We start from the raw sequence: 12894 nt of genomic DNA, 5'->3' as shown, positions 1-12894 counted from the left end.
GTTTCAGTGCTGTGGTTCTGTCTAAAACCTGACTGGAACAGGTTAATATATTTATTATTAGAAATGGGAAGTCAGACCTATACTCTGCAATTAAACTAATCCAGGTCCCTGCTATCTGCCCTGCCAAGAAAATGAGCAGTTACAAAACATTTTGGATCAACTAAAACTACACAGAATAGGCAAAATGTTACACAACTGGCAGTAATGAAGGAGAGATTTCCTGTTTGGGCTGAAATCCACTGTTACTTGATCTTGGGGAATGTGCTGCTGGCTCGCATAGGACTGCTAGCTGCTGGACTCCTTACATTTCGGAGTGGCCAAACACCTGCTCGTTCTGGCAAACGCTCAGCCTGAAAACTCATCAAGGGATAGGAAGACATTTTTCATGAGCTACATTCATCACGGGTTTAAAAAGAGCCTCTAAATCCATCCATCGCCTCCCCGTCAAAGAGGAATAATTCATATCATTATTGCTGTGCTATTTAAAAGAGGAGTTTTGGTTTCATGTTGAGCTTGGTGTTTTACTTGTGTGTGTTTTTTCCGTTACTGGGATTTGAATTTCTGTCATTTTTTAAAAATCTCTGTGATCAAATAAAAAAGTCAAGCAAATGGCACTTAAAGTGTTTAATGTTATCTGTTTTTTCCCAACAGGAAAGAGCAGAGAAATCATTCATCAACAGCATAATAAAAAGCACAAAAACACACACACTAATGATTCTGCTGTCATTTATTCAACACCGCTTTATGTTACAATAGCTCATAGCTCAAATACATCTGCAAAATATCAATAAATAAAACAATGAAATAACAGTGCAATTTCGCAGAAGAGGTAGGGGCAATAAATGACTGTTTTCTGCCAAAGTGGGATGATGATGATGATGTATGAATATGTCAGAAAGCATACACTGACTTTTGCAGAAGGTCTTACCAGGACGGTGAGTCATTGAGGCCAGTGAAATTGTGACATGATTATTATTTTTCTATTTCCTTTTACAGTTTTAAATTGTTTTAATATTCATTTTTTACATGCTTGCTGATGAGTACCTGAATCAGACTTAAAACATTCTGTTCAAGGGGAAATGACTAAATCGTGTTTTCCCAAAAGAGAATTCCAATCTCTGTGACTTTTCAAATTTAACAGATAAATTCTCCAAGCTTGGCCTGATCAAATTTAGAAAAGAAAACAACAAGGAGTGAACAACACCGGAGCCACAGGTGAAAGGTCCAACCCAGACTCTTAAGATCAGTAATCCACAAACCCAACATTGCAGTTTATAGTGGTGTGCTGCTGGATATACATTTTAAATGGCATTCAGTTTCTCTTCACTTTGCAGTTTAGTGTTCACTTTGTGATCAGAACTCTTAAAGGTGTTATTATGTGCTCTAAAAACCCCACAATTTTATTATATGACTGTCGCCTGCCTTTAATCAGTAGCATTATATTTACAGGGCACTTGTTTGAGACTGAATCTTTCTGAAGGATTTTAGCCTAGTTGTTTTAAAACACCCAAACAGGGACCTGAGACACTAAAAGCCAAAGGCGATTCCTAACCTGGTTAAAAACAATGAAAGCACACAGTCTGTAAGACTGGTGTTAGAGACAATCATGGCAGATTTTCTATTTTTTAGAGAAAGAAAAACACACATTTACCGACTGCAGCAGTTTAAGCAGATAAATATGAGTTTTGTTTTGGGTTTTTTCTTTTGTAAATGAGCAGAGGCTACTTTTCTGCCACGTCTCTGGTGCCAAAGCTCAATAGACATCCAGTGTCACCAGGCAGGAGACATCTCCACGGAAACATTGTTAGCCATCCTTTTCCTGAGGTGGCTGGCAAAGTCCACCTGCGTCTGAGCGAGCACTTTGTTTATGATTGTCTTTGGGATCCAGCCCTGCCAATAACAGAGACAAAACCAGTGTCAGTTTGAATCAAATGACGCTTTTACACAAATCTAATACCAGTGAAAGGGAAGATGCAAACTTGATCATTCATACCTTTAGATCTATACTTAGTAACCAGGTGAATTTGGTCTTATTTGGGTCTTCAGCGCAGGGCTTCATAACTATGCAGGTTGGCCCGTTTTCCGCTCTGAGAAATGTAATGATTAACAGACAGTGTCACTTTAAAATAATCTGCACGCAAACAGTCTGTGCATCCATAAAGTAATGCCCCGGAGTGATGGCTCCCCATTGCTTACCTGACAACACCCCTCTGCTCAGGCATTTTTGGGTGCTGAGTGGACATTCCTGCCAGGAAGCAGGTGGAGCCTCGCCGCTTGGCACATCGGACACTGACAAAGTCCCTGGGTCCCACCACATTGCCGGGGGTCTCTGCGGATACCTCATGGGTGATCATCGTGTCCTGGCCGATCTTTTGGAGAATCTGGAGAATTCCAAAGTAAAGCATCATTAATTAACATTTCTGGATATATTTGTGTAACATGTTGTAAGTGTACGCTTTTAAAATAACAGAATAAAAGAAGCAATAACCATTAATTTTTCAACTTTCTTACTTTGACTTCTTTCACATTTGGGTTCCACTCCCCCATTTGCTCCATATTTCCAACTAGCTCTTTGTAAAGATCATCAGGATGTTGCTCCAGCATCACTTCTAGCTTGAACACCTTCCCGACATGAGGTAGCACTTTGCTCAGGACCTTGTCTCCATTCGCCTGCAGAAGAGAGGGAATGGGGACGAGAAGTGTTAAAATGTGAAGTTTCATAGCGGAGCTAATACAAAAACACTTGACTTTGATGCCAATAATGTATGCACGCACAGCAACAGTTTCAGTGGTCCAGCCGTCCTGCTCGCTGAGGATTCTGATGGCCTTTTGCAGTGCATCTTCACCTTGTTTCAAATAAGACATCTCCTCCTCATTGTAACCCTCTTCTTTAATCTGAGAACCTTAAAACCAAATTGCAATTATCTGAATTATACCTGTTTATGTCTTATTCTATGATTAAAAAAATCTGATCATGCATGACCTTTTTTTTCGCATTACAGTGACTGAAACAATCACAACAACTCACTGAGAAGAGAGTTTCGATGGTGGACTTGGCTGATCCAGTTACTGGGGCCTGGACCTGCCAGCCTGTACAGCTCATGATGAATGGCCACCATGGCATTCTTCCTCAAACCTGGAAAGCGCAGACAGAAAATACTCCGTCACTGTACCAGAACTTCCAGAAGGATTATCGAACAACATCTGTCTTCATTTTTTCTTTACTCATCAGGCTGGCATGTAGACTGCAACTTGGAATTTGTGGATGAATTTGTGGATTCGTTCACTCACCTGTCATATTCCTCATGTGCCGATAGGAGATGCCAGCACACAGTTTAAAAGTAGCAGGCAGCATTTTCAGTTTCGAAGAGCGCTGAGAAAAAACTGTATGAAGGCAAGAAGATTGCAGAGATTCAAACTCTCTCTGAGCTGTGAATGTTCTAAATGGCCCAGCTCCTGGGTCCATATATATAGGAGCACTGCCCACAAGGCCGCCTTGCTATCACTGTGCAGATAAACACACACACATTTCACTGTACAAATGGCCATGCCACCAAGGTTGCATCGCGCACGCAACAAGAATGCCCCACACTCTCACAAACACTCTGTGGGATTGTGTCCAGCATCCAGGCCTCCTCCTTGCTCACTTAAGCAGACACAGACATTAGTATATCAGTGGGTGACACTGGGAAAAAACAGCCTTTCGTCAGCAATGAAAACACCCAAAAGAGAGGTCAGTGCGAGAGACCCTGAGTGACTCATGCATCCCTTCATGGCCCATTACATGCTAAACACTCTCTGGAATTTGAGGGCAAAAATTTTCCATTCAGTTAGGCTTGTTTCTTCTCCCAGTATGACTGAACCCTGAATGGTACTTGGAAATATAAATGAGTGAAATGATCAGACATTAACTTTAATGTTGTGTTTGGAGACTTTGGGCTCCCTTTAACAAAAACAACAGCAAATTGTGTTTGAAGATGGCTTTAAATGGACAATGTTCGTAAGACATCTGCTGTAAAGGGTTTTGCTCGTGTTTTTAAGTCTCAGAGACCTTAACTGCAAAGGTTTCAGCTATGGATAAATAGGGTGGATTTTCATAAACTATCTCAGTGGCTATTTCTGAGAATCTTTTTAAGGTTTTTAGGATTTATTGTTGCATATTTTTTTCTACAGAAAATGTTTATCCCACATTTAGCTATGTCACCATGTGGGGCAGCATTGTTCCTTATCAGTGAGCAAATAAAAGGAAGATGCACAGGCCACGGACCTGTGTTTCTTCACACTCTACATTACATATTAAATGATTTCCCTTTGGGAATTTTTATTTACGTTAGGGCAAAAGATAAAAAAAAAACTTTTAAGAACAAAAATGGTTGATTTTGCAACAATATGTGTAAAAAGCAAGCATTAAAACCACATCTATGCACTGAGCTGTAGTTATCCGGAGCAAAAAGTAACCCTGAGGTCGAAGGAAGTACGTAACTGTGGGTGATTCTGACAAAAATGCATATTCTGAGTGTTTTGACTGTGAAGAAACAGGGAGAGAGTCAAAATGTTTTGTTTTGTTCAAGTGCAAACTGACAGGAAGTATGAATAACAATTTGCTGCTGAGAACTGAACATCCCTAAACATCTTTTTTACATTTACAGTATTTACCACGGCCGATATTCTGACAACAGCTCATACAAAACAGATGTACAGAAGCGTTCCTTATACTAGGAAAACTGACTTTGTATAACATACTTTAGGATTAAACAATAAGAAGAGAGCAATAAAATTTTAATGCAAGCAACCAAACTTCACTATGAATCTTTTGCCGCCTGTCCATTACATCACACTTTTCTTGAAAGTTCTTCCTGAAGGCTTGGTTAATCATCAGATGCTGCACCACCATCTGTGAAAAACATATTTTATCAAACTGCTCACGTGTTTCGTGAACCTTGCTTGCTTCTTCCAAGAAAAACCCTGGCTATCTAACAGAAATATTGCCTCAGTGGGCCCCGCACGTCAAGCATGTGCTCAGAGTCACGGGAACAGAAAGCTGTCAAGTGAGTTGCAGGTCATCTGATTAGTGAACAGGAACGCATGCAGAAAAAAACCCCTAAAAAATCACCACTATCGAATAAATAAATTACCAAAAAAGCCTTAACCTACAACCTTGTGTCCCTCTGGCTTGATGACAGGAATCATCTATCAGTCCATTTGGCCTTCTGCAGGGTGACTTTTTTTTATTTACCATGGGAACACACACTCCTAGTGTCTTAACCATTTCTGAGCCACAGTGGACACAGTGCAGATTCTAGGCTGGCAAAGGTTAAGGGGTCAGACTCTATGTCTTAAAAGAAGGTACATTTCTGTAAGTGAAATGGTAAATGGCCTGTATTTGTATAGCGCTTTACACTATATTCAGTCATTCACACACTGGTGATGGCAAGCTACATTGTAGCCACAGCTGCCCTGGGATGCACTGACAGAGGCAAGGCTGCTGGACACTGGTGCCACCAGGCCCTCTGACCACCACCAGTAGGCAACAGGTGAAGTGTCTTGCCCAAAGACACAACGACCAAGACTGTCTGAGCCAGGGCTCGAACCGGCAACCTTCCGATTACAAGATGAACTGCCAACTGCGACGATCGCCCCAGTGCTCTAGCTTTTGATCCTGGAACAGGGAGTCATTACTAACTGATGAGATGTAATGCAGTTTTAACATTTCGGCTTAATATCCTCAACATTTGTTTGACTTGACACTAGGACAATTTTTTCTTCCTTTTCTTTAACTTTCATATCATATGGATTGAATACTTCTGCATAAATAAAGGTATATGAGATACATAAAAGGCTATGCGAAAAGATGTTGTGCTCATTACTCAACCTCCAGCATTAAATTTCTGTTCTTGTGAATTCACAATACTGAATAAAATCAGGACCAAAGTGGTGAATAACGTAAATATGTGACATGTGCTGGATGTACAGTTATTCCCCTAATAGTCTTGGAAAAAATAAAGTTTTCATAGAACATTGTTTATCATTATTACTTGCTTTTATTTAGTTTAATCTCTTTATGCTATTTTAACTTGAATTTTGTTCTTCAAAAGTGTCATATAAATAGGGTTGCCAACTCCCTGAAAAATAAATAAGGGACACCTTGTGGCCAGGGCCGGGCAACCCAGTTCACCCTTCCCAGTGTGGTGAATTTTGTAGCTCTTTTTTTTGTGTGTGAAATTATTTTTTAACCATTTGACTTGAACTTGATTTAAGCAGATGCATATTCTTTGTGATATGACCATATGGGAAACAAATGATCATTTAGCCATTTATTTTTAGCTCAAAATGACAACATTAACACAGTAAAACAGGTCTCTTTCTTAAACAGAAGCCTGTCATGCTTAACTTTTGAGAATATAAGTAAATCTTTCTTTAAAAGAACTCTGTCCTGCTTAACTTAAAATTATATAAATTAATAGAAAGCAATAGAACGAAAAATATTCTTGTAACAGTGCACATATAGTGCATTTAGTACAATTGGCTTCAGTTGAGGTATTATTTCAGCTTTTCTAATGCTAATCAGCTGCTCCTGTTTGTAAACCCGCTTGTTCCCATGATTACGTATCTTAAGTCATCATCATTATTCATCTATGTATTACTTTTATGTATTAGTGATCTATTTGTTGTAATCATCTATCCTTGCAGTTGTTTATTACACAAAATAAATTATATTATTACACTTCTGGCCACATAGCGCTGATATTCACTGCACATGTCCATATTAACCTTAACCAGAGGGTTTAAAAACAAACAAACCAGTGTTTACACACCATATCTGCTTCTGCCGTGGCCTGGTGGACAAGAAATTGGTTAAGGGTTCCCCGAGCTTTCACGCCTCTCGTGTTTTTCTTGTGCCCACCATTAGAAGCATGCCTATGGAAAAAGTGCGCCGGCACACAGTGCAGTGCGCTTTATAGGTGTTATCGTGCACTTTTCCAGCCAGGTGTTTTCCTTTTCCCAATCCTCCCTGTACTTGCAGCCTTTTTTTCTTTCTCTGAGGGGAACAAACATTGCTGCTCGCTGGGCTTACACTGTGCGATTTTTGGCCCATTTTGAGACGACTTTTGAGTCGTGCGACCGATTTGGTGATCAGCCCGATTTTGGCCTTCATCGTGCGTCGTGTAGTATACGTGGGGTAACGAGAAGCGATTAACACCTCACGACCAGCTCCCGATCATCAATCGCTCGTGAGGGTGTCACCACAGCCGCTCACACTGCTCATGCGCAAACACGTAAACATCGGTGAAAAAGACGGCGCAGCACGGCTGTGCAGCGTGTGATCTGGACACAAGCGATGGAGGCACAACTTGTAGAACTTTGGAAAGCTCATCCGAGCCTTTTCGATGTGGCATCACAAAATTATCACGACCACAACAACCTGAAAATAGTTGGATTTACATTGCTGCTCAATCACAGCTGCCTGATCAATGTTTTTCATTAGCAATTTAGCAAAGTTGATGGTGTTGGTGTGTCTGTGTGAGTGAAAGACAGAGAGAGAAAGAGCGACAGATTTTCTGTTATAACCTTCATGTTATGGACGCACAGTGTGAGCACTCAGGTCGCATCAGAGCATCGGGCCGTATAGTGTGAGACCTGCATCGTGACCTACCAACTTCTAACCCCTGCGAGTCAATCGTGCAGTTTGAGCAGGAGCTGAATAACGTGACTGAAAAAATCGCACAGTGTGAGCCCAGCTTTAGGTGTACTGTCGTCCGAGACTTGCACCGCAGTGTCGGCGTTTGTTTCCCTGTTGGCCATGCTTCTTGTTGTGGTCATCTGTTGTCTTCCGGTATTTTCTCCGTAAGCGACCTTTCCTCGACCAATGAGATGAGCGTTAATCTGAATTGTCATACTCGAATTGTCATAAGTGTGCTGTCAGCTCATTAGTCACAAAGCAGGAGAGGGGCTGGGAATTATGTTTTCAAACAAAGTGTTAATTCCATAAACATTTATAGACTACTTTTGATTCTCACTGTATTACGGGACAAAGCGCGTCCCTTATTAGCTCAATACGGGACGTGTGCTTTTGTTTCTAAATACAGGACGATTCCGTATTTTAAGGGACGGTTGGCAACCCTACATATAAATAAACTTTACTTACTCAGTGCTTCTATAGGAATTAAGAGGGAAAGTAACAGCCAGGTGCTGCAAATCAATAAACTTGATTAGCTGGGTATCACAAAGTATGTTACAAGGCTACATCTAAGACTCTGCAGTCCTGAGTAAGCATGTTAAAAATGAAGGTTTATTAGCCTACAGTACAATTAGAGAAAGATTAAACAAGTATGCTTTTGTCTTGTTTTTTCAGAGGGAAGAACACCGTAGTGTGTAGGGACGGCACCTTGCTCAGGGGTACCTCAGGGTAGCCGTTCAGTGGATTCAAACCCGCGACCACTCTACCTACTGAGATCTCAAGAGAGCTGTGCATAAACAGTTGCCTGCAAACCTCAATGAACTGAAGCAATGCTTTAAAGATTGAGCCAAAATGCCTCCACAGTGGAAAATGGAGGCATCCACAAGGAAATGAAGCTATGATAGAGTGATATTAACACAATGTACGCACTTAAAAACACAAACTCTGGCTATGGATGAGGCCTCATAATGGTTTACAAAATATATTTTTACACATTTTGCCCCTTCATTTTGTACTCACATTTAAACATCTACATGGCCTATGAGAACTTAGTTACTGCACAATGACTCTGCATTTATTTGCCTGTAAAATATTACACTATGGGAATGCAATATTGCTGATCATCTGTTTGTAAAGGAAACATTAAAAACAAACCTCAATCAGGGTTGTCAAGCTCATACAGCTGCTTTTATCTTAAGGGGGGCCAGACCATTGAAACTACACGATGAAAGCATAAAATTAGTCTTTATTATATTTAATATAAACAGTTTTTGTTAATTTACTGTAGACTCACAAATAGTGGAAGAAAAAACAAGAACTTTCCCAGTATTTGATTGTTTACCTGTTAGTTAATTACTGCGCTGGGCAGTCTTAATCAATAACGCACTAAAGCTATAAAAGTTAAAAATCTATGCACTACTTTCCAGAAGTGTCCAGTTGACCAGGTTTGGAGTCTTCGCCTGGCTGATTCTGACCCCTGGCCTTATATTTGACACTGGTGCCCTAAATGACAACATTCTTACAGCATAGTAAAGTTGTACGAATGCAGTATATATCACAAAAAGAAAAAGTCTTTGCAACCAGCACAGAGCAGGCAGGGAAATAAATAGACAAACTGTAGAGTACTCAAACTATAATACAGAGTTTATTGGGACTTGAAGGACACAGTGGGTTTGGCTTTCACATGCACTCAGCACTTTGCTGTATATCACATTTAAGAAGGAAAATTCCCTCATTGATTCACTCCTCTCCATCCTTTTGCTCCTCCTTCCCTTCACTTCCAACAAACCATGTGAGTTTGTGTGTATTGGTGTTGACACGTTCCCCCAGCGAAGCAAACAGAGCATGACAGTCAGAGAATAAACAAAGTGCTGATATTTGTGTGGGCATTGTCTGAGAGCTCATGCTAACAAGGAGGCACTTCAGTCTGATTCAGATTTTTTTTTTTATATCAAGTACGCAGAGGGAAAAAAAAGGCTTGTGTGAGATTGGTAAGGACGATTAAAAAGTATTGCATGGACCAGCTTTCACTACCTCAAACAGGGAAAATACTACATTCTTAAATTAACAAGAGCCTGAACTCTTCCTCCCTTTTAACTGGCGGTGCTGCTGCGAGAAGGCCACTTCTATGCGCGGAGATCCTCTGGTGTCTCCCTCTCCTCCTCCTGGCTCTAGCATGACTGAACTGGACTCATTAAGGGGAAAAAAAATCAAAAGGCAAACCTTTCACATAGCTGTGTGTCCAACTGTAATCGAAGACACAGGGTATCAAGAGGAAGACCCTTTAGATTTGTGAGGCATTTTTGAAGAGCGAGTTGAGGGTATGTGTAAGAGGGCTAAAACATAACATAAACTGAACAGCAAATGTCTATGCAGCAGTATCTTTTTACATGGACAAACAAAAAGGCATAGGGAGAACAAGAACACTTTAGTTTTGGATGTAGAAAAACAAACGTCATGTGACAATATCACGACAATAATGTGCCTTAATGATCAGAGGTAAAACATTTTCATTTGGTAACAAAACAGCATGACATTATTTGAAATTGTGCAACTTGGTCAGGCTGAGTGCATGTGTTCCTCTCCACTCTGTGGGGACTGTGCAGAAAATCTGAGCAAAACCGAACAAAACAAAAACAACAAAAAGAAAAAAAAAGAAAAAGAAAAGAAGTAGAGTTCTGTTTCTGTACAGCATGTTAATTAGTTTGTCAAACTCCACATAATCTCAAATATAAAGTGACACTGTAAACCGAGGGAGGGGGGGGACGTCTGCGTGTATATGATGGTAACATCAGTGGAATGAGGTATGCAAAAGCGAAAGGGATACAGCTGTCCATACTTACACTTGTCCATGCAATGAAAACACAACACGAGTCTCACAATTCTGAGGGTGCGCGTCGATCTGATTGTGTATGTACTGTATGCATGTATGTGTGCTTTAAGCGGTATGATATGTCTGCAGGCTCATATTTAGAGAAAGAAAAGTGTCGAAAAGGGATCACGCATTGTGATCCTCCTGTTGTTCCAAACAACGGCTAAAAGAAACCTAAACAAAAAACCTTCAATAAAACCCCAAAATTCAACAATGACAACAGTATCACAAAACTAAACCGTAATCTTTGGCCTGAGTGTACGGCAAGGCAATGTACATTTATGTGTTGAGGTTGTTGAGGTGATGTGTTCTGAATGTTTAGGAGTGATCTGAGGTATGGCAGGTGAAAAAACATGTTAAAGTTGTGCAGATGGCGACACCTGGGGAGGCGGGGGCGGGTGCTGTCGATAGATGGAGAGATATCGGTACGAGATACAGGCCAGAAAGAAAGTACACGACTGAAAGTGACTGGAAAAAAAGATAATCTTTTCTTCTTTTTTTTGTCTCGAAAAACAAATAAACAAATAAACCAAAAAATAAAAAATAAAAATAAAAATTCACCAAGACCCCATCTTCGATTCCCTGTGGTGGTCTTTATTATACAGTGGATCCCCTGAATATTAGCTTGTTTTCTATCCTTTTTTTTTGTTTAATTTCATCACTATCAGTGGCTCTGTTCTACAGTCCAACAATCCTGAGGGTAGGTAAGGTTTGTCTAAATACTTCCAAAAGTCTCTGCAACACTGACCATCCTACTTCAAATGCCCAGGACATTAGGGCATGGTCATCCCCCCTCCCCTCCCCATCCCACCCCTCCCTCCCACCCAATGGACTGGCCATCAAGGCTTTTTAGACCGGCTGTCTCCGGCTGCTGCTCAGGCCCCAGCAGTGGACCAGTCAGCAGGAGGGAAGCCCTCGGTAGCTCCTTCCCTTTGCACGGCATATGTGTGTGTGTGTATGTGTTCTGTGTTTGTGTATGTGGGGCGCCCACACAGCCACGATGCCACTAGGGGGCAGAGTTGGACATGGAGTCCACAGAGTTTACGCTGGAAGACTGAACACGGCTGTTGGAAATGGACACCTCTGGGTGCTGCGGCAGAAAAAGAGAGATAGATTTGCGTGGGTTAATCGAAATTGGCTTTGCCTGCTTTCCAAATGCGCCTGTCCGTTCACTTACATGCCTCCTGAAGATCCTGTCCAGCAGGCTGCGTCGAGGTGGCTCTGGCGGCTGGTTCCAGTCCAAATCTGGAGATCTCATCCCATGTGGCCCAAACACATTCAAATCTCTGAAACACTCGGTTTCTATCATCTGGATAAGATGAGAATAAGAAGCAGAAAGAGGAAAATGTGTGAGCTTTCCCAGCAAGTTACGAGAAGCGCACTGAGCGTTTAAAATGCTGTATGACATGAACGCGCTTACCTCATTCTGCCACGGGATGGAAACGCTGCCTGTAGAGAATTTGGAGTAGAAGTCATTGTCTGTTTGGTCCAAATTGACTCCCTTGACTGTGGAGAACTGCTCTATGTCCAAAACATCCTTACAGTACACTGCCCGAGGCTGAGAGAGGGCAATGACCATGAAAAAGATTGGGTTGAAGGGAAAAACAGAAAACAAGTTTATCTTAATAGATAATTTATCATCATGGAACTTTGCTTGCTGTTTCTGATTTTTTATTTTATTTTTTATGCTGGCTATTTTTGAATATTTCCACTGATATAACAAACTTAAAAAAAATGTCCTTACTGATGCAGGAAGTGTCAGTAAGGATACTTGGTTTTAGCAGTGAGTTTGATTTAAACCTCCAGTGCAGAATAATATCAACAACTCACATCAGGCACAAAGGGAGGCTCCACCATTCCAGCCTCCATCCTCTTGAAGTTGATGTTTTTGAAGAACGAGTGGGCCTTGACGCCTGCTGCTCCATCCGCCTTGCACCCCAGCCTCTGCTTAGGGTCTTTGGTGAGCAGCTGGGTGAAGTAGAAGCAGAGATGAATCACTCAATTGTTCATCATTCATCTCTCGCTATACAAACATCTCTCCATCAAGCCTCACCATTCTACAGATGGCCTTGGCGTCCTCTGTAAACTTGTCGTTGTACTCCTCCTCTTCGTCCTGCACCCTCCTCTCCACTTCCTCCCGTTTCACTCGCTCTTTGCGGGCGCGGAAGGGCGATCGCCCGGCGGTCATCTCGTAAATGAGGCAGCCCAGTCCCCACCAATCAGGACTCATGGCGTACTTTTCGTTATTTATCACCTCTGGAGCTGTAGACCCAAGGGAGAAACTTAATGAAACTTGCACATTTTATCCTTCTTCTTTAAAAATGTTGACTACAGTGCTTCTTAC

General features: G+C 41.4%; 2 protein-coding genes across 2 annotated transcripts in view; both read right to left on the bottom strand.

Annotated features, from left to right (window-relative positions):
• Positions 1 to 709: 709 nt before the first annotated feature.
• On the bottom strand, positions 710 to 3463 carry star (steroidogenic acute regulatory protein). Its single transcript, XM_005922788.3, has 7 exons — positions 3292 to 3463; positions 3029 to 3136; positions 2776 to 2903; positions 2512 to 2670; positions 2197 to 2381; positions 1994 to 2087; positions 710 to 1890 (listed from the first exon to the last, which is right to left on the bottom strand). The coding sequence occupies exons 1-7, from the start codon at positions 3353 to 3355 to the stop codon at positions 1771 to 1773; spliced, it is 858 nt and encodes a 285-aa protein (XP_005922850.2). The 5' UTR covers positions 3356 to 3463; the 3' UTR covers positions 710 to 1770.
• Positions 3464 to 9304: 5841 nt separating this feature from the next.
• grk5l (G protein-coupled receptor kinase 5 like) overlaps positions 9305 to 12894 on the bottom strand; it is a 29734-nt gene continuing 26144 nt past the window's right edge. Inside the window, exons 12-16 of the mRNA XM_005922787.2 lie at positions 12604 to 12812; positions 12381 to 12518; positions 11971 to 12108; positions 11728 to 11859; positions 9305 to 11640 (exon numbers count right to left, since the gene is read on the bottom strand). Coding sequence (XP_005922849.1) covers positions 11557 to 11640; positions 11728 to 11859; positions 11971 to 12108; positions 12381 to 12518; positions 12604 to 12812 — 701 coding nt within the window. The 3' untranslated portion in view covers positions 9305 to 11556. The remainder of the gene's footprint in view (positions 11641 to 11727; positions 11860 to 11970; positions 12109 to 12380; positions 12519 to 12603; positions 12813 to 12894) is intronic.

Source organism: Haplochromis burtoni, unplaced genomic scaffold (genome assembly GCF_018398535.1).
Source record: "Haplochromis burtoni strain Fernald_Lab_line unplaced genomic scaffold, NCSU_Asbu1 Contig_62, whole genome shotgun sequence".
In the NCBI taxonomy this organism is placed as follows: Eukaryota; Metazoa; Chordata; class Actinopteri; order Cichliformes; family Cichlidae; genus Haplochromis; species Haplochromis burtoni.
The sequence above is the reverse complement of the archived record's forward strand: the minus strand, read 5'-3'. Positions and strand labels throughout refer to the sequence as shown.